Raw genomic sequence first — 20834 nt, forward strand, 5'->3', positions numbered from 1 at the left:
ATGAGTATTTAAATGGTCAATTATAATGATAAGTATTAAAATAGTCAATTATAATGCTAAGTATTAAAACGGTCAATTATAATGATAAGTATTTAAATGGTCAATTATAATGATAAGTATTAAAATGGTCAATTATAATGATGAGTATTAAAATGGTCAATTATAATGATAAGTATTAAAATGGTCAATTATAATGATAAGTATTAAAATGGTCAATTATAATGATGAGTATTAAAATGGTCAATTATAATGATAAGTATTAAAATGGTCAATTATAATGATAAGTATTAAAATAGTCAATTATAATGATAAGTATTAAAATGGGCAATTATAATGATGAGTATTAAAATGGTCAATTATAATGCTAAGTATTAAAATGGTCAATTATAATGATGAGTATTAAAATGGTCAATTATAATGATGAGTATTAAAATAGTCAATTATAATGCTAAGTATTAAAACGGTCAATTATAATGATAAGTATTAAAACGGTCAATTATAATGATAAGTGTTAAAATGGTCAATTATAATGCTAAGTATTAAAATGGTCAATTATAATGCTGAGTATTAAAATGGTCAATTATAATGATGAGTATTAAAATGGTCAATTATAATGATGAGTATTAAAATGGTCAATTATAATGATAAGTATTAAAATGGTCAATTATAATGATAAGTATTAAAATGGTCAATTATAATGATGAGTATTAAAATGGTCCATTATAATTCTAAGTATTAAAATGGTCAATTATAATGATAAGTATTAAAATGGTCAATTATAATGATAAGTATTAAAATGGTCAATTATAATGAGTATTAAAATGGTCAATTATAATGATAAGTATTAAAATAGTCAATTATAATGATGAGTATTTAAATAGTCAATTATAATGATAAGTATTAAAATGGTCAATTATAATGATAAGTATTAAAATGGTCAATTATAATGATAAGTATTAAAATGGTCAATTATAATGATAAGTATTAAAACGGTCAATTATAATGATATGTATTAAAATGTACAATTATAATGATGAGTATTAAAATGGTCAATTATAATGATAAGTATTAAAATGGTCAATTATAATGATGAGTATTAAAATGGTCAATTATAATGATTAGTATTAAAATTGTCAATTATAATGATAAGTATTAAAATAGTCAATTATAATGCTAAGTATTAAAATGGTCAATTATAATGATAAGTATTAAAATGGTCAATTATAATGATGAGTATTAAAATGGTCAATCATAATGATGAGTATTAAAATGGTCAATTATAATGATGAGTATTAAAATGGTCAATTATAATGATGAGTATTAAAATGGTCAATTATAATGATAAGTATTTAAATGGTCAATTATAATGATAAGTATTAAAATGGTCAATTATAATGATAAGTATTAAAATAGTCAATTATAATGATGAGTATTAAAATGGTCAATTATAATGATGAGTATTAAAATGGTCAATTATAATGATAAGTATTAAAATAGTCAATTATAATGATAAGTATTAAAATGGTCAATTATAATGATGAGTATTTAAATGGTCAATTATAATGATGAGTATTAAAATGGTCAATTATAATGATTAGTATTAAAATGGTCAATTATAATGATAAGTATTAAAATAGTCAATTATAATGCTAAGTATTAAAATGGTCAATTATAATGATGAATATTAAAATGGTCAATTATAATGATGAGTATTAAAATGGTCAATTATAATGATAAGTATTAAAATGGTCAATTATAATGATAAGTATTAAAATGGTCAATTATAATGATAAGTATTAAAATGGTCAATTATAATGATAAATATTAAAATGGTCAATTATAATGATGAGTATTAAAATGGTCAATTATAATGATGAGTATTAAAATGGTCAATTATAATGATGAGTATTAAAATGGTCAATTATAATGATGAGTATTAAAATGGTCCATTATAATGGTAAGTAATAAAATGGTCAATTATTATGAGTTGTAAAAGTAGAATGTCAGAATGAATGTTACCAAAGCGAAATATTTACAGTTGAAATATTTAAAGTAAATTTTTTTTCATTTTCAGGAATGTAACTTGATGGAGGAAATGTCATTCTGATAATTATTTTTTTCAATAAGAATTTTAGAACATAAACCAAAATATGTGACAAAAAACTGGCAAGAATCTTTAGGCTATGTATTGCGATGACGTAAACAAAGATACGTGACAAAAAAGGTAAAATACTTAAGTGGAACGATTATTGGCAGGAGTCGAGATAAATTCAGTATATACGAGGCCTGTGTAAAAAGTATCCGACCTTGGGCTAGAAAAATATTTCATATACCTGACGGGGTTTGGACCCTAATCCCCTTCAAAGTGATCCCTTTGTGCTTGCATACACTTAACCCACTGATCCTTCCACTGCTAGAAACACCTCTGGAAGTCTTTTTTGGAATATTGTTCATCTCTGCCGTTGCGTTCCGGATTATCTCTTCTCTACTCTCATAACGGGATCCTTTCATTGGCGTCTTCCCATTCTGAGAGTAGAGAAGATATGATGGGAACGCGATAGTGGAGATGAACACCATTCCAAAAGAAGACTTCCAGAGGTGTTTCTAGCACTGGAAGGATCGGTGGGCTAAGGTCAGATACTTTTTAGACAGGCCTTATATATATATATATATATATATATATATATATATATATATATATATATATATATAAAGCAGATTAAGGACTATCCACTTATCTTGTGTTCTTTTTTAAAAATTAAATATGTTTTTAACTCTTTTTCAAGATTTCTTTCAACATGTTTTATTAATCATTTGTTCATATATATATATATATATATATATATATATATATATATATATATATATATATATATATATATAAACAAGTAATTAATAAAACATGTTAAAAAACACTTTGGAAAAGAGTTAAAAACATATTTAATTTTAAAAAGGAAACACTAAATAAATGGATGATTCTTAATTCGCGGAGCTTTGAAGAAATACTTTCCTTCTCATCAGAGGGTAGGATTTAGCAAAATGCGGGATCGGATTTTGCTTGCAAAAGTATTAAATGAAACTACAAATAAGTCATAGATCTTACTTGATAACAAAAAGTGAAGCAGAGGGAATAGGGTGAATAAAAAAGTGATTTCACGTGAATGGATAGTCTGATGAAGGGTAAAATTTCCAATGACGGTAAAATCCAAAGATGCAGAATCCAAGAAAGTTAGTTTGCTGCCATCATGTATATATATATATATATATATATATATATATATATATATATATATATATATATATATATACACACATACATGATGGCAACAAATTCGTTCTTGTATATTGCATTACTATAAAATAAGAAAAATTGAAATTAAAACGAAAAATAATTCGCCCCTAACCATCCTGCACCCACCTTTAACCAAAAAACAAAAAAACTATAAATACACTAAGCTTCAAAGAAAAAGAAAACGACACCATCCTGATGATAATCGGACGCACCGATAGAAAGCGCTTGAGTAGAATATGGCTGAACAACTATTGGGCGCCATTCTGTACAACATGCCGATTGAAATAAAAAAAAACACGCTTGGCGAATCGAAAAGAATAACTGTCATGTTCAATCAGATGTGCTTGAATAATGACTTGCTACTAAAATATCAAATATATGTATGCGTGTGTGTGTGTGTGTGTGTGTGTGTGATTATCTTCACTCGATTTCATATACATAATGAAAAATTAGTAATTGACGAATCCTTTATTGTTTTTTTTTTTTGTTATAAGGTGCCCCGAACTACGTACTATGGTAACCTTTTGATGCACAGTTAGGAATTAATACGGATTAGTACATTACTCTATAAGTATGCCATAAAGCACTTATCATAAGTCAACGTCTATAACTTTTGTCCGTTTTTAATAGGTTAAAAAGTCTATTGTTAGAATAAGCTTTAATGTATTAATAAACATTTGCAGGTAATTTTAACGTCTTTAAACTGCCAATTACGGAATCTAATTTAGACTAGGTGTAGTGATGACGTAATGAGTCGAGTTTGTAACTGGGAGTTGTACCTATTTACTATGCCTCCCCACGGGACAGAGTTAGACACCAGGGTCGTTTTTTAACGCGGAGAAAAGGTACAAAAATAAAAATTGTCTCAGTCGTGAAGGATTTCTCCTCCACCGAAAGAGAACAAGAAATAGAAGTGCAGCATCTGAAGAACAGATGGTATTTATTTGCTCCCCCACCGAGCAAATTAGGCACAAGGCCGATTTTTAAAGTGAGGAGTGAAGGGGAAATGGGGACCAACTCCCCGGGGAGTAGGGGAGCTGGATAATGACAATTGGTATGAAGGGTTGCCCCTACATTGACCAAGGTCTTATATGTGGAGTTGCCCCCACATATGGTCTTTGCTTGCAGTATCTGCCGGAACAGATGGTGTTTATTTGCTCCCCCACCGAGCAAATTAGGCACAAGGCCGATTTTTAATGTGAGGAGTGACGGGAGGGGGGAGGGAAAAAGGGGACCAGCTCCCGAGAGGTGGGAAATGGGAGCTGGTTAATGGTCAGGCATGTGGGGTTGCCCCCACATCTGGTCTTTGCTAGTCATAGCTTGCAGCATCTGCCGGAACAGATGGTATTTATTTGCTCCCCCACCGAGCAAATTAGGCACAAGGCCGATTTTTAATGTGAGGAGTGAAGGGAGGGGGAAGGGAAAAAGGGGACCAGCTTCCGAGAGGTGGGAAATGGGAGCTGGTTAAAGGTCAGGCATGTGGGGTTGCCCCCACATCTGGTCTTTGCTAGTCATAGCTAGTCCTAGCTAGTCATAGCTTGCAGTATCTGCCGGAACAGATGGTATTTATTTGCTCCCCCACTGAGCAAATTAGGCACAAGGCCGTTTTTAATGTGAGGTAAAAACCAGCTCCCCTAAAAGTAGGCAAAAAGGGGGCACTCTGGTTGCCAAAAATAATAATTGTCCCAGTATAGAGGGTTTCCCCTCCATTGACTGGTACAAAGTATCTTAAGTGCAGCATCTGCCGGAACAGATGGTGTTTATTTGCTCCCCCACAGAGCAAATTAGGCACAAGGCCGTTTTTAATGTGAGGTAAAAACCAGCTCCCCTAAAAGTAGGCAAAAAGGGGGCACTCTGGTTACCAAAAATAATAATTGTCCCAGTATAGAGGGTTTCCCCTCCATTGACTGGTACAAATTATCTTAAGTGCAGTATCTGCCGGAACAGATGGTATTTATTTGCTCCCCCACTGAGCAAATTAGGCACAAGGCCGTTTTTAATGTGAGGTAAAAACCAGCTCCCCTAAAAGTAGGCAAAAAGGGGTCACTCTGGTTACCAAAAATAATAATTGTCCCAGTATAGAGGGTTTCCCCTCCATTGACTGGTACAAATTATCTTAAGTGCAGTATCTGCCGGAACAGATGGTATTTATTTGCTCCCCCACTGAGCAAATTAGGCACAAGGCCGTTTTTAATGTGAGGTAAAAACCAGCTCCCCTAAAAGTAGGCAAAAAGGGGGCACTCTGGTTACCAAAAATAATAATTGTCCCAGTATAGAGGGTTTCCCCTCCATTGACTGGTACAAATTATCTTAAGTGCAGCATCTGCCGGAACAGATACTACACTTTGATCTTGACCACGTCGAAAGTAAGAGTTAGATTGTGCATTGTGTAACTGGGAGTTGTGGAGTAAAGGCAGTCATGGGAGCACCGGACTGGGAAAATGAACATATGTAGCTGTGGAGAAGAAAACGGCGTGCCACCTCGGAACCAACAACTCGCAATCACAATAAATGCGGATATGAAATAACTTGTTTGTTTGGGGTTTTCCTGAGAGATATGGCTGCATTTCAGGAGCACGTCGGAACAGACAAAAATGGTTGTGATTTAAGGTCATTTATTGTCCAGTACAAATGTAAAAAGACGTTTATTCATCCTTTTGTCTGTAAACTGTTTAGTGTGTCGACACGTACAAATAACCAGTATACATACATCAACAAGAGAAAAATTTATACACCAGACGATAAGATATTAGAAGACGTTACACATTAAATAGACGACACATTAACAGATAAAGAGACTCATTAAAAACAATACACATATATACGCTCGTAATACACCTCTCTATATCACAAAAAAAGAGAGAATTGACAAAGAAAGAAGTGGAGAAAAAAGAAAAAGAAAAAGAAAAAAAGAAAAAGAAAAAAGAAAAAAAGAAAAAGAAAAAAAGAAAAAGAAAAAAAGAAAAAGAAAAACGAGCAAAGTCAAAAAATCATGGTGTGAGTTTATTGCGAGAAATAAAGAATTTTTTTTTGTTAAATATGAAGAAGCTTTTCGAGTTAAAATATATTGAGAAATACGCATTTTATATTGAGGAATGCACACTTTAAATATGCAAAAATTAGGTAAAGAATAACAAATTATTCAAAATGGTCGTCTCTTTTGGGCTATATTTGATAACTTTACCTAATGTTCACATATTTAAAGTGTGTAGTTCTGAATATGAAATGCGTATTTTTCAATAGATTTTAACTTAAAAAGTTTTTTCATATAATAATATTTAACAAAAAATAAAAATTTAATGTTTACACAGAATTTTTTTTTCTCTCAATAAACTCATGCTATGATTTAGGGACTCTGCTGAAAAATGCTGAAAAATGATAAAAAAAAATCTTGTTTTTTTTATCAAAGATCTTTGTATCTGTATGACAAATTCTGAGAGAATGCAAATAAAATATTGACCTGGGTACCTTTTGTAAGACCACATATTTATTACTATTTATTATATGTCCTGGCCAAAGATGTAGGAAATCGATGCCGCCGTTCAGTCTCAAAAGACAAAGGATACCTCCTGTAGGGGCAGCTACGAATGTAATTGTGAGGCAAGGGTTGCGTAATCTCCAACAACACCTCTCCTGAATCGGCACTGTTTGAGTCCAGTGTCAAGAAGTTGTCCAGGATGACTGGAAACAATGCTGAGATAAGCGGAGAGCATATACAGCACCTGGAAGTCCCAAATGGTCACCCATTTATTACTGGCCAGGTTCAATGTTGCTTAACTTCAGTGCTCCAGCGGGAACGTGTGTGTCAACGTGATTATGCCGTATAGTGAAGGAATTAATGTTTTTGGACACTTTTTTTGATATTGGTCCTCCGAAGGGTCGAGCTTTAAAACAATACCAATCTCGTAAAAATCCATCACCTTTGTCTACAGTTTTAGGCAGACATACAAACATACATACATATGTACAAACAGATTTTTGCCTTTGATATTATAGACTGGCGGCGTTGCCCGTGTGTTCGGCGGTGTAAAAGAAAAAAAAAAAGTTTTGGTAGGTAGGTAGGTAGATTCGAACCCAAAGCCTTGAGGTGAAAGTGGAAAAAAAAGTGTGAAAAAAAACCTGACATCTTACCGCTCGGCCACGACGGGACAGGAAGTGAGAAGTGTTTTAATTTAACAATTAAAAAGTTAAGTGACATGTGCGTGAGTTTAATGAGGTCAAACATCATGCAATAGGGGAAACTTAACTTTAGCTGCAAGCCAGTTTGTTTAGCCCCCCATAAAAAGGGGAGTGTCCAAATGAATAGCAATTGTCTGACATAAGGAGTTTCCACGCATTGATCAAAGCTGATTGCTTTCTGGACGTCTCGGCACGAAAGGTTGAGAACACAACTTCGCTTTCATAGTTTTGAAGCTCGAACCTTCGGACGACAAATATTGAAAAATTGGCCAAAAACATTAATTCCTTCACCCTCAACTGTGTCCAAATGAATAGCAATTGTCTGATATAAGGAGTTTCCCCCCGCATTGATTAAAGCTGATTGCTTTCTGGACGTCTCTGCACGAAAGGTTGAGAACACAACTTCGCTTTCATAGTTTTGAAGCTCGAACCTTCGGACGACAAATATTGAAAAATTGGCCAAAAACATTAATTCCTTCGTCTTCAACTGTGTCCAAATGAATTTTCTGATATGACAATTGTCACTGCATTGATCAAAGCTGATTTGCTTTCGGGACGTCCCCAGCGGGGAAGTCGAAGAACTGCCTTCGCTTCATCAGTTTCACTTTATTTATACTAAAAAGCCAAAAAGGTCAGAATGGAATAGGGCGAATTTTATAAAAGTTGATCAAAATAAATTTAGACACGACGTCCCTTTGCAAATCGTAGATATTATAATCTAGGAGGTATATAAAAAGTTCTAAGACATAGTAAGCCCCCAGGGACCCCCCCCCCAAAGCCTTTGCTGGACATACAAAAATGCGCACCTACATCTAAAATTTCAAGTGTTTAGACCCAAAATTGGCGGACGAGTTTGGTAGAGTTCTCAAAGGTCAAATCGTTGAACTTTGACCCCTTAACAGCCAAATTTCTGGCCGAAAACTGATTAAAAAGATTTCCCCAAATCTCAATACCCCTTATTTCAAATCTCGAGTCTGTAGACCGAAAATTGGCAGAGTTATTTGGTAGGGAAATGTACACACACACACACACACACACACACACACACACACACACACACCAACACATACATATTCACTTTTATAGATATATAGATAGATAATGTATTAGTGATGGGACGATTCCAAAATAAAACGAATTTACTCAGGAGTTTCGAGAAGTCATTTTTAGCAAATATCTAAGTCCATACCTAAAAAGATACTAAAAGAAAACTCCCGATTTTTATTAAATATTCCCTCTTACACGGGCGATCCCGTTAGTACAAAAATGTTGTTACTAAAATAAACAATAAAACGATTTAGTCGCGATAATTTTGGCAAATTCATAAGTAGTGGGAATTTTGTAAATTGGATTACTTAGGGGGACGGTTCATCAAGAATTTGTTTACGTTGGACTTGAAGACAATCGGACTGTAGTCAGCTGGAAAGCAGACATTCTTTATTATTTAAATAATTAAAAAAAAAACGAATTTAGTTACAGTCACAACTTTCAGCCGAGAATTTTTTTTTCTTTTTTTTTTTTTTTTGCAAATTAAATTGTACAAGTGACCTTTTTCTTTAAAATTTGGATTTTGTAGCACAAACACTAGAAAATCTTTGTAAAAAGTAGAAGAAATCCTTATTATTATCGACTATTGTTTTTTTTTGTGTTGTTTTTTTTAAAATTAACTTGAAACTGTAGAAGTTACTTTGACTAATTAAAACCTTAACGACTGATAGGGACTGCCAACCGAATGTGACAAAAAGAAAGCATGATTCCGTGACGTCAGAATTGTGTTAACTATACGAACTATGGAAAAGCAGAAGCGACTTAATGACTTCTTCAAACTGCAATTAATAATTAATCTTTCTTATATTTTGTTAGGTTTTAAGATTTACACAGTTTAATGATTAATAATATTATAAACATTTGTATATTAAATATGAAATACGGTTTTACTGAACGTTCATTTGGTTACCTACCGGCTTCCATATTTTGTTCGGTAAAAAGAGACAAACAAAATATGAGGGGGAGGGCTACAAAATGCTTAATATTTGTGCAATATTTTTTTCAGATCGGTTTTAATCTGGCAATAAATTAGCTGATAAGAGCCATGTTTACATTAAAACTTAATATAAAAAAAAAACACAATTAATTAAAAATCTATGTTGTAACGGAACATTTTGAAATAATGTAATTTTAATCGTTTTAATCTTTTAAAAATTAATTTTTAGGCAGTTTTTATTTCTTGGCAATTCAACTGATTAAAGTATTGATTAATTTGAAAAAATGCTATTTAAAAATATATATATAATATCAAATTTATATAATTTTTTTATTGCAACTTCAAGGTAAGTTTTTGTTCAATAGGTAGATCTAATTTAAAAAAAAATATTTTACTTATTTGAACTCTTATGTTTCATAATAAATAGAAATTTCGATAGATTTAAATATATTTTGTTCAAATTTAAAAAAAAATAAATATGGAGAGGGGGCACACTAAAAAATATTTCCCCTCTTATATTTTACGGAAACTGCATTTTATATGTAATTTCATTCTAAAATGGATAAGAAAATTTCACGAAAATCCTACCATTAGTTGATTTTTGCTAGATTTATTAAACACAGGTATGTTTTCACGTTCGAAATGCTTGCTACATGGAAACGTTATTTTAAAGCGCCAATTATGTAAACACGATTTTCGTCTCGCAATTTCATTATTTTCGTACGATGAAAAAATTTTTAAAAAATTATTACTAGATATTTTGCCCTTCTTTTAAATGGTGCAAAAGTTATATTGATAATATTGATTTATAATAAAGTTACATCGTTTTACATATGGGGGGGTAATTCTGTGGTGACTTTTAGGGGTGGCTAACGACTGAGAATTATTTTGTTCCAATACAATGTGCCAAATAATTGTCTCAGTCTTTTAGGATTTAATTACATAAAATCGTGTTTATTTTGTAGTCGTGCATAATTAGTAAAATCAAGGCACCTAAAAAAATAAACTTTATTTTTTTTTACAAATGTTTTTAACAAAAAAAACAAAAAACACAAAAAGTATTTTTATAATAGAGACGAGAAACAATACTAATACTTCAGTTAAATCCTACTGATGTTTATGTCCGGTTGAATATACACAGAATTATCTCCCTAAAAATTTAGTGCACAGTAATCAACCTACCTGTGTCAGAACACCTCCTCCGCCTTTAATGCTGTTTTGCATGTCCCTCGGATCATTCAACGTGTCTGTGTGGTCATCCAGCACTTGCTCAAACACATTGTCCACCCAGTTTGACAAGCCGGTATTGGAATGCTCCGATGTGCTCCCAAGACGGACTCCATTCATTTCTGGCCTGCCGTTCTGCCGCCGAACGTAACGGCTGTTGAGCTTAATATCAGCAATGCCAGCATTGTCATCGAAATGACGGCCATTTAGTCGACTTTCCATAGCTAGACTGACATCAGCACCGTCACTCATCGACTCGTCAAGGAGGAAACCATCGGCTTGGACTTTTGTTTTCCGTGTGTAATACCGGTTGTTCAGGGCGCTATCATCAGTCAGCGATGGTATAAAATCTTCGATGTGACGTTGATTCAAAGGATTGGTTGAAGAAAATACAACGTTGTCCCTTCGTCGGTTCTGTAACACATTGGTTGTGGCATTTGCAGGTAGGGGTTCCGGAAGACGTACGTTCAATACGACTTTACGGTCTCTATCGTGGTGGTGGGGTCTGGACAAGCAAAAGAAACAGAAAGAATTACGTATATTAGAAAACAGCCGCTTAAAAATTCTCAATTTATAAACTCAGGATAGCCTTCAATTCATCATGGAGGAGCCACGCAGAAAATCAACAACTTTATGGTGACCTACCAGCAGTATCACCGAAAGTACAGCAGAGAAGGATGAGGGTAGCCTGTCACTGCACGAGACACAGTGAAGAGGAAGCCAGCAAGCTTGTTCTCTGGATACCAACAGATGGACACGCAAACCGTGGTAGAAGAAGAATGACCTACATTGACAACCTGCTACAAGACACATTGGATTGGAAAGTGTTTGAAACCTGCAAACTGTCATATGAGATCGAGAGAACTGAAGAAGTCATGTAGATTCGGTGGTGACGAGAGAGAGAGAGAGAGAGAGAGAGAGAGAGAGAGAGAGAGAGAGAGAGAGAGAGATGATATAAACTCAGTCAGTCTCTTTTTATTATTTATTTAAATTAGCATTGTCAGGTCATAAAATGCGCTCAATTATAATCTTCATAATTATAGAAATTCATGCAATTTCGCATTTATTATTATAAAGAAAATTCTCTATTGATTATTATATTGTACCAAATATATATAACAATGATTTCAAAAGTTAAAAAAATGACTTTGGCGTAATTAACTGAAATCGAAACCATTCAGCATTCCAACCATAGTCGTTATTTGGCGCTTCGGCTTTTTTTTGTTACTGTCTGAGCCATCGCTAGATGGATAAGAAATGATAAAAATTAAGTGACTTCAAGTTAAAAATGTGTATGTACATATGCTTTGAATTAGTCAATTGACTCCTGTCAAGGTGAAATTATTTTTTTCTTTTCAATTTTGAGCCCTTATCTATTTTCACAAGTTAAAAACCAAAGCAAAAGTCTTCCCAAGGTCCGAATACCCTACATATCAAATTTTAAGTCTGTAGACCAAATAGAGTGGAGTTTGGTAGAAATTTTTTGCATACACACCGACAAGTTCACTTATCTATGTGTGATATATATATATATACAATTAAATTTACCAAAATGATCCAAGATGGTAAAATTAAAGTATATTATAAATATTAAAGAATTAATATTTATAAAGTTATCTCAGCCAGATGTAAAAGCTCGATAAAACCAAATAGGAGATAGAGCTTATAATACGAGCAACCAGTTAATAAAACATGTTAAAAAACACTTTGAAAAAGAGTTAAAAACATATTTAATCTGAAAAGGAAACACTTAATAAGTGAATAGTCCTTAATCCGCGGAGTTTCGAAGAAATACTTTCCTTCTCATCAGAGTGTAGAAATTAGCAAAATGCGGGATCGGATTTTGCATGCAAAAGTATTTGATGAAACAACAAGTAAATCAAAGATCTTACTTGATAACAAAAAAAGTGAAGCAGAGGGAATATGGTGAAGAAAAAGGTGATTACACAGGAATGGATAGTCTGGTGGAAGATAAATAATCCAGTGACGGTAAAATCCAAATATATAACTTCAAGAAAGTTAATTGAATTTCCATTTGCACAAGTAAAATCCAAGGAAATCCCGTAATTGGAAGATGGTCCAAAATAATCCAAAGGCAGAAATCCATGGAATAATTCACAAAAATGTGTACAAGGGAAAAAAGGGAAAAAATTCCAATAATATTGATAAAAGAAAAATAAGATATGCTTTTCACTCTACTGCCGAGACATAAATATAAATAAGAAAGATTAGAGAAGAAGAAAAAGAAGAAGAAGAAGAAGAAGAAGGGGGAAAAAATTAAATAGTGATAGAATTAAATATAAAATAGAAAAACAAATGTAAAAATGACCCAGACAGGAAATGTTAAAAAACCCTAAAAAAATATATAGGGCAAAATAATATCGGTCAACTGAAATGTACAGGTCATCACTTAAAAAAATATCAGCAAGAGTTGTTAGAAGACACTAAATGGAAAATAAATAAATTAATTAATAAATAGAGAATAATAAATAAACAATAAATAAATAAATAAAAATAAGAAATAAAATATAAAAAATAAAAAAAATTTTAAGGGGAGAGGATGGCCGGTATCTGCAAATTCAGGAAAAAGTAAGAAAGAAAGTGAGTAAATGCATATAGTAAAATATAAGTAAATATACATACAAGATATGAAAGTGTGGGGAGATTGATATATGAGATAGATAGGAAATAGATAGGATATTATTTAAACTTTCCTATCTATCTACCCACACTTTCATATCTTGTGCCCCCACGACGTGAGCACCCTCGACAAACCCGACAGGCTGCTAAATCCCACCCCCACACTGTAGAGATCCCTAAATGTAAAAGATCTTTCTAATCCAATAGTTTCTTCCCCAGAACCGCTAGACATTAGAATTCCATTCCAGGTCCCCAGCAGTACTGACGTGCAGAAGTTCAAGTGTAACGTGAACCGACATCTTGCTGCCCAAATCCCTACATAGTACCCCAGTAATTGTTGCCCCTGATAGTAAGCCCCTACACCAAAGTGGCAATTTGCCTTGTTTGGGGTGAAAATGTAATAAAAGAAAAAAAAAAAATATTTAAATTTTATGATATGAAATGGTTAAATTTAAAATCTAGAATTTTTATTATTCTAGATTTTAAATTTAACCATTTCATATCATAAAATTTAAATTACTAATTTATGATTATATATATATATATATATATATATATATATATATATATATATAGTAAGTTATAGCCTGAAGAGTCTTAGAGTGAATGAAATGCGGAATATTCAGTGTAGCTTAATCGCCATATATATTTTATAACTTACTAACTAGCTCTATCTACATATTGAGCACTTCTGAAGTAAATACTAAAAGCTTACGCATAAATTTATACTTTCGTATATTAATTTTATGTGAGTAAATGAAGTAGATTATATATATATATATATATATATATATATATATATATATATATATATATATATTTAAAAGAGTGTAGCCATCAACAATTGTGGGTTTTTTTTAAAGGTTTTCATCATATTTTTATTTTAAAATATTTTTATAACGCGTTTCGAGCTTAGGGTGTGCTCTCTTCAGATATTTTCGTAAAAAGTTTTTCTTTAAAATGGGAGTTTGTAGATATGCCTCCGCTGATATTAAATATGTTTTTCATAGTGATGCGATGCGTGTGTTCAGTGTTTAGACATTCTGTCTCCAACTGTAAGTCACAGTGAACAACTTACAGTTGGAGACAGAATGTCTAAACACTGAACACACGCATCGCATCACTATGAAAAACATATTTAATATCAGCGGAGGCATATCTACAAACTCCCATTTTAAAGAAAAACTTTTTACGAAAATATCTGAAGAGAGCACACCCTAAGCTCGAAACGCGTTATAAAAATATTTTTAAATAAAAATATGATGAAAACCTTTAAAAAAAAACACACAATTGTTGATGGCTACACTCTTTTAAATATACATTTTTTCTCTCGTTGGAACTACACAACCATCACTTTAAATATATATATAAACATTTCCATGTGCTAAAATGTTTTTATCCTAAATTCTATGCAAAAATTTCGAAACTATGCATAAATAGAATTTAACATAATCATCTAATAAGAAACTTGAATGGTATTTGTGCAAAATTTGCACCAGACGTAACTGGCCACCCGGCTTTACTCAGGACATGACGTGCACCGCCGATTTGCGCCGACCGTTGCCAAATTTTCAAAGCGTAACAAAGCCACCCAAAGAAAATACTGACAAAAACATTTAAAAAAAATAAAATCACCAAAAAAATATAATGAAAATGAAAAAGAAAAAATTACCTGCTGTAACAATTTCTGTTTTATTCTTGTAACAAATATTTAAGAAAAAAAAAAATAAAATAAAAATAAATAAATAAATAAAAAATAAATAAAAAGATGTATTTTTATTTTTACCCTTTTTTTTTTTTTTTTTTTTGTCAAGCAAAATTGAAAAAAATTAATAATAAAACCAATTTTAGTGTTCTTCATTTTTTGGGGTTTTCATTGGTCCAAAGTTATTGCCCGATTTGAGCACCGGTTGCAGAGTCAGCTGCATGATGGCACTCAGTGCTGCGACAGAAGAATTCTCCCACGCAAATAAAATCAGAGGTTTATTTTTTTGGAAGGTTAGAGACATTACGCAGAAGATAGATTACACATTAATTTTTTTAGCCGTTTCATCGAGTTCAGTAATGATCCAACGGACAGAAAGAAGGATATATAATGCATATATAATAATGGCCTCCGTTCTATTTTGAGAGACAATGGATACATCCTGCAAGAGTGCCTGCACATGTAATTGTGAAGCAAGGATTACGAAATTCCAACCATACTTCTGCTGAGTCAGCACTGACTGATTTCAGTGGCAAGAAAAGAGACTGACGACATTTGAGGACAGTGTCTAGTAGGCATTCAAGTTCTATGTATGTATGTATGTATGTATGTTTATGTATGTGTGTGTGCATGTATGTATGTGTGTGTGTGTATGTCTGTGTATGTGTGTCTATGTATGTGGGTGTATGTGTGTGTGCATGCATGTGTGTGCGTGTATGTATGTATGTATGTGTGTATGTATGTGCGTGTGCGTGTATATATATGTGTATGTATGCTTGTATGTATGCGTGTATGTATGTGTGCGTGTACGCATGTATGTGTGTGTATGCGTGTCTGTATGCATATGTGTCTATATGTATATGTGTCTATATGTATATGTGTCTATATGCATATGTGTCTATATGCATATGTGTCTATATGTATATGTGTCTATATGTATATGTGTCTATATGCATATGTGTCTATATGCATGTATATGTGTCTATGTATGTATATGTGTCTATGTATGTATATGTGTCTATGTATGTATATGTGTCTATGTATGTATATGTGTCTATGTATGTATATGTGTCTATGTATGAACGTATGCGTGTGTGTATGCATGTATGTGTGTGTGTGTGTGTGTGTGTGTGTGTGTGTGCACATCAAAAATACTGGAAGAAAAGTGTTTGAAATACTTACGAACTAATGTCGATTTGTCGCCCTTTCATTTCAGCTGTATAGTCCGTGGAGACCAAACTGTGCATCTTGGAAACAGGAAAGCTCGGAAGGATCTCAATCTCGGAAATCAAATCCAACACGTAATCATATCCCATCAATTCGTAATAATTGGATCCTTCTTCGAGCACGACCGTCCAACCGCTATGGTTATCATACATGTTCCTGATTAAAAAAAAAAAAAAAAATGAAAATGATAACATTTAACTGTGAAACATTGTTTTTATTTGTTACTATTAAAATGTTTTTGATTAATAATGAGGATATGACCCCAACGGTTTCGACGATCTTACTTATAGCTAATGGTTACAACAATCAACCAATGAGAAGCTTCCAACCTTATCATAAAAATATCGAATTTTGGATTCAAGACAGTTCGCTGTCAATCTCCGTCTTAAAACGACTGAATCGTGACTGCATTGATTCTTTGTTTTCTTTGTTATTAAGAATTACTCAACACTCGAGATTGTGCCTGCATTGATTCTTTGCCGATTTGATTTACTACCGCTATCTTTGTTCAACATAATGGCTCAACACTTAATAGTTACCCAAAAAGGGGAAGGATACAGAAGCTGTTAGGTTGTATGGTGATGTGTGCTCCACACCTTGCATTCTCACTCTTAAACTATTGAGGCTGTTCGGAATGTTCCAATTTTTTTAGATCTCCTTTTGTTTGGTGGCATCCGACAGGCCCTTTCTCTGTTATTAATATGGCAACTGCACATTTTATTTGGATTCTGTGAACAACTGTTCTCATCTTGAGTATCATTTCACAACGTTTCGGTGTATCTGTCGAACTCGGGAATTTGAACAGAATTTCAAATGGAACCCTTTATTTACTTCACAGGGGGGTAACATGTTCTCATTCCATCAGCCATGACTAGATATAGTTCCTCAGTAATTTGCAATTGTATTTTACTTAGTGCTCTTGTTTTGTGATATGAAGGTTGTCTCAATGATGAGGGACTAGCCGGGTGTGTACATCCTTCCATTTCTTCTTCATCATAGGCGATCTGACATTGATGTGCCGTCTGACCTTCATTGCTTCTTCAAGGGTTTGTTTCTGTGAAGACTTGGGGTTTGTGGACCAATTTGAAGTTTTTGGTGTGGCGTAATATGGCCATCCACAACTTTTACGGAGACACCAATGGTTGCGCAGTGTTACTCAATTGGTCCCATCTGTCTCCACAATCCTCACTATCTTCATCCACCGATGCAGGTAGTTACCACTGGTTCTGAACAAAGTCTCTAATTTTGAGTAGACGACAATGCTGGCTGTAGAACTGTTTGTTCCGCTTATGCCTCTTGGCCATTTCCAACTCCCTTAGTTAGCTTATTTCTTTCCGTTGCTTCCGTGTTTGATATTTATCCTGTAAGACAGGAAAGAGGGTCTTTAATAACTCGACCATATAAGATTATGGCCGGAGACATGTGAAGGTCTTGGACAGGAGGGGGGGGGTGTTATGATGGGTTAATAATGCCTAAGCAGCCCGATCATGACGCAGGCATCCATGGCTGCCGATCTTGTTGGCTAGTTTACATTTTTCAGTTTTAACGGCTAACTCTACACAACCGTTACTTTGTGCTTTATAGGCTGAGGTAGTATGTTTCTATATACCCCAGTTCCTCAAAAAAGCTCGACCATTCGGACCACAAATATCAAAAAAATTGGCTAAAAATATTAATTCCTTGGGCACTTTTCTACAGGGAGGGGTAACAAAAAAATCATTCCTACATGACAATTTAGCCAAACACGTATGCGCAAAAAATTTATTTCTTGAATTAGTTTAAATATAAAAAATCGACCCAATTCAGTCGGTAAAGGAGAAGCGTTGTTATCTCAAGATCGCATGTTCGAGCCGAGATGTAGGATTTTTTTTTCGATTTTTAAAGTTTTAATATTGAAACAGTTATTTATGCCATTTTTTAGTTCTTTTTTTTTTTCCATCACGTTCGCTGATTTTTTTCATTTTTGTTTTCATAATTTTTTAAAGTTTTGACATCGTTCGCTTATTCTTTATTTTGCATCACGTTTGCTATTTTTTGTTTCTTTTCTCCGTCACGTTCGCTGTTTTTTTTTTTTTTTCTGATTTTTTAAGAAGTTTTAACATCGTTCGCTTATTCTTTATTTTGCTGGTTACATTGTTTTTTTTTTTATATAACATTTAAACGGTTATTATGTTTGTTTATTCTTTATTTTCCATTTTGTTTTGAGAACCCCCTCCACACACTCACCTCCAAACATCCGACCAACGTCGCGTACCCTCGCTAGTCTATAATATAAATCTCACTTGTCTGTTTAAATGTATGTATGTCTGCCTAAAACTTTCAACATAGGCGATGTCGAAAGTTTTAGGCAGTCATACATGATGGCAACAGATTCGGTTTTGAACATTGCCATTACTTGATATAGCACACAAAAAAAAAAAATGATATACAGAAACACGAAAACAAATCAGTGATGGGCCGCACGAAGGTAGCTTTTAAGCTCTGGTATTCTTTGGCACACATTGTGCAGACATGTGCGTCACTAGCAGCACGTTCTTGATGGTCACTTCTATGTATAATCAAATGCCGCTTCAAACCACCTGCTGTTTTGTACGTCCGCCCGCAATTAACACAGGTTAGATCTGGCAACACGAAACTGCTTTGTGGCCCACTGCACTGATGAGTCGTCTGGTGGCTTATCATCCCAGCTCTGCTCAGGCATAATCTTCCGCACACCTCACACTCCAGACCAATTTGGCGCCCCCACCCATCCACTGCTCCTTTCACCCTCCCTTTCCGGATATCACGTTTCAGCCACTCATACTGGGTTCGATCTGCCTCAAACTTACCCACACCTTCCCGCAAGGTCCTTCTCCACTCTCCACAATCCAAAGCTAGACTATCCCAGGTTCTTTCATCTATCTCACATTTTTTTAAGGTGGACCTCAAACAATCTTTAAATTTCATTTTAGACTTTTGAGCCAGACGTCTTCCCTCGGCGAGCTCGCCATAAAGAAGTTGTTTGGGAAGTCGACTGTTTAACATCCTCACCACATGTTCATGCCATCTCATTTAATAATGTGAGCTTTAATGCTTAGACATTGGGTCCGTTCAAGAACTTCCACATCACTGACATACATTTGCCAACCCACACCTAAGATTCGCCGTAGACACATCTGATGAAACCACTCGAGACGTCTCAAATGCTTTCTGTATGTTGTCCAAGTTTCACAGGCATAGAGAATAGCAGAGAGAACGCATGCGGCATAAACCTTAATCTTTGTTGGCAGAGAGATTCCATGATAGCTACACCAACGCTTGTCCAACTTTCTAAAGGCATCATTTGCCCTGCTGATCCGTAACGATACCTCATCATCCAGGGCACCAGACATACTTAGTGTGCTACCCAAGTATACAAACTTAGTGACAATCGCTATCCTTGACCCACAGATATAAACTGATGGCGCATGCATGCAAATCCAGGCATTTGGGTATGAACATCCGGTAGGATTCCAACCTGTTGATCAGATCTATAGCTTCACTTTCCACCAGTGCATCTCACGATTTGTAAAATGAGACTCAGGCAGAATGAATTTCCAGTGACCATCTCCACAACTCGTTCAATTCACCCTCACATCTGCAATAGGAAGTATGATATTCCTGTTTTGCTGTAATTTATCACAACTCTGATCACTGTTCCTTTCGTACATTCTGATATCTTTCTCAATCCTCTTCAATATCACTCTCTTTGATTCTTGGAATAGGTGCTCCAGTGTTTCATTCCAATAGAAATTTCTGTTATTTGTCCCCAATAGTTCTTGGACACCCACCAGCGTGTCCATAACCGAGATTGAACTCACTACACGAATTTGTAGTGTAATTCAAATCTTGTCGGTAGCTGAATACTTGATGCTTCATCAGGGCTATCAAGGGTATTTTTATCGTGATGCCATCACTAGATGGGGTGCTTACCATGACTTGAGAGAATCCCATCTACCCTCGAGAGAAGGATAGACCGCACTAGTTTCTCAACCTGGTATTTTACCTCGCGGTACATACAGCCCTCGCCTTTCCAAATAGTCACCCATCTGATACTGGCCAGGCTCTATGTTGCTTAACTTCGGTGATCTGGTGAGATATATACGACACAATCACGTTGACACACCGGCTCTCAGTTCTTGGAAGTGGGCCATAACTTTGGCATATGACACCCGATTCATGAGTCTAAACCAGGATCTAACTCCATTGATATTCGTAGGGAAGTGTAATCAAATCAAACTGGACTCTTGTCAGCATTCGTTATAATCTCCGATCCGTTCAGTACTCCAAGCCTCGACATGACTCACTCAATCTTTTCTTTTTTAAAAAATTTGATGCATATTGTGTAATATGCCCATTCTCGACACTTTCAATTTTTAAAGTTTTACGTGAATCATTTAAATCTTTCCATTTCTCAGCGCCTTCAACAAAAATTTTCTCATTTTCTTACTCCTTCCACACCTCTCATCACCCCTCACAGACTCCCTGCCTTCCTTGAATCTCTTATACCACTCAAAAACTGATGCTAGATTCATGCAAGATGGTCTAAAAGCTGTCTGAAG

The 20834-nt window shown here is 34.1% G+C and overlaps 1 protein-coding gene across 2 annotated transcripts in view; it reads right to left on the reverse strand.

The window, feature by feature from the left end:
• Positions 1-20834, reverse strand: part of LOC145258327 (unconventional myosin-XV-like) — a 597738-nt gene that overhangs the window by 154936 nt on the left and 421968 nt on the right. For both annotated transcript variants that reach the window (XM_080116477.1, XM_080116478.1), the window contains exons 30-31: positions 16210-16410; positions 10638-11187 (exon numbers count right to left, since the gene is read on the reverse strand). In XM_080116477.1, the coding sequence (XP_079972603.1) occupies positions 10638-11187; positions 16210-16410 (751 nt within the window). The remainder of the gene's footprint in view (positions 1-10637; positions 11188-16209; positions 16411-20834) is intronic.

The sequence above is a fragment of the Euprymna scolopes genome, chromosome 33 (genome assembly GCF_053919585.1).
Source record: "Euprymna scolopes isolate OS-2025 chromosome 33, ASM5391958v1, whole genome shotgun sequence".
NCBI classification, from domain to species: Eukaryota; Metazoa; Mollusca; class Cephalopoda; order Sepiida; family Sepiolidae; genus Euprymna; species Euprymna scolopes.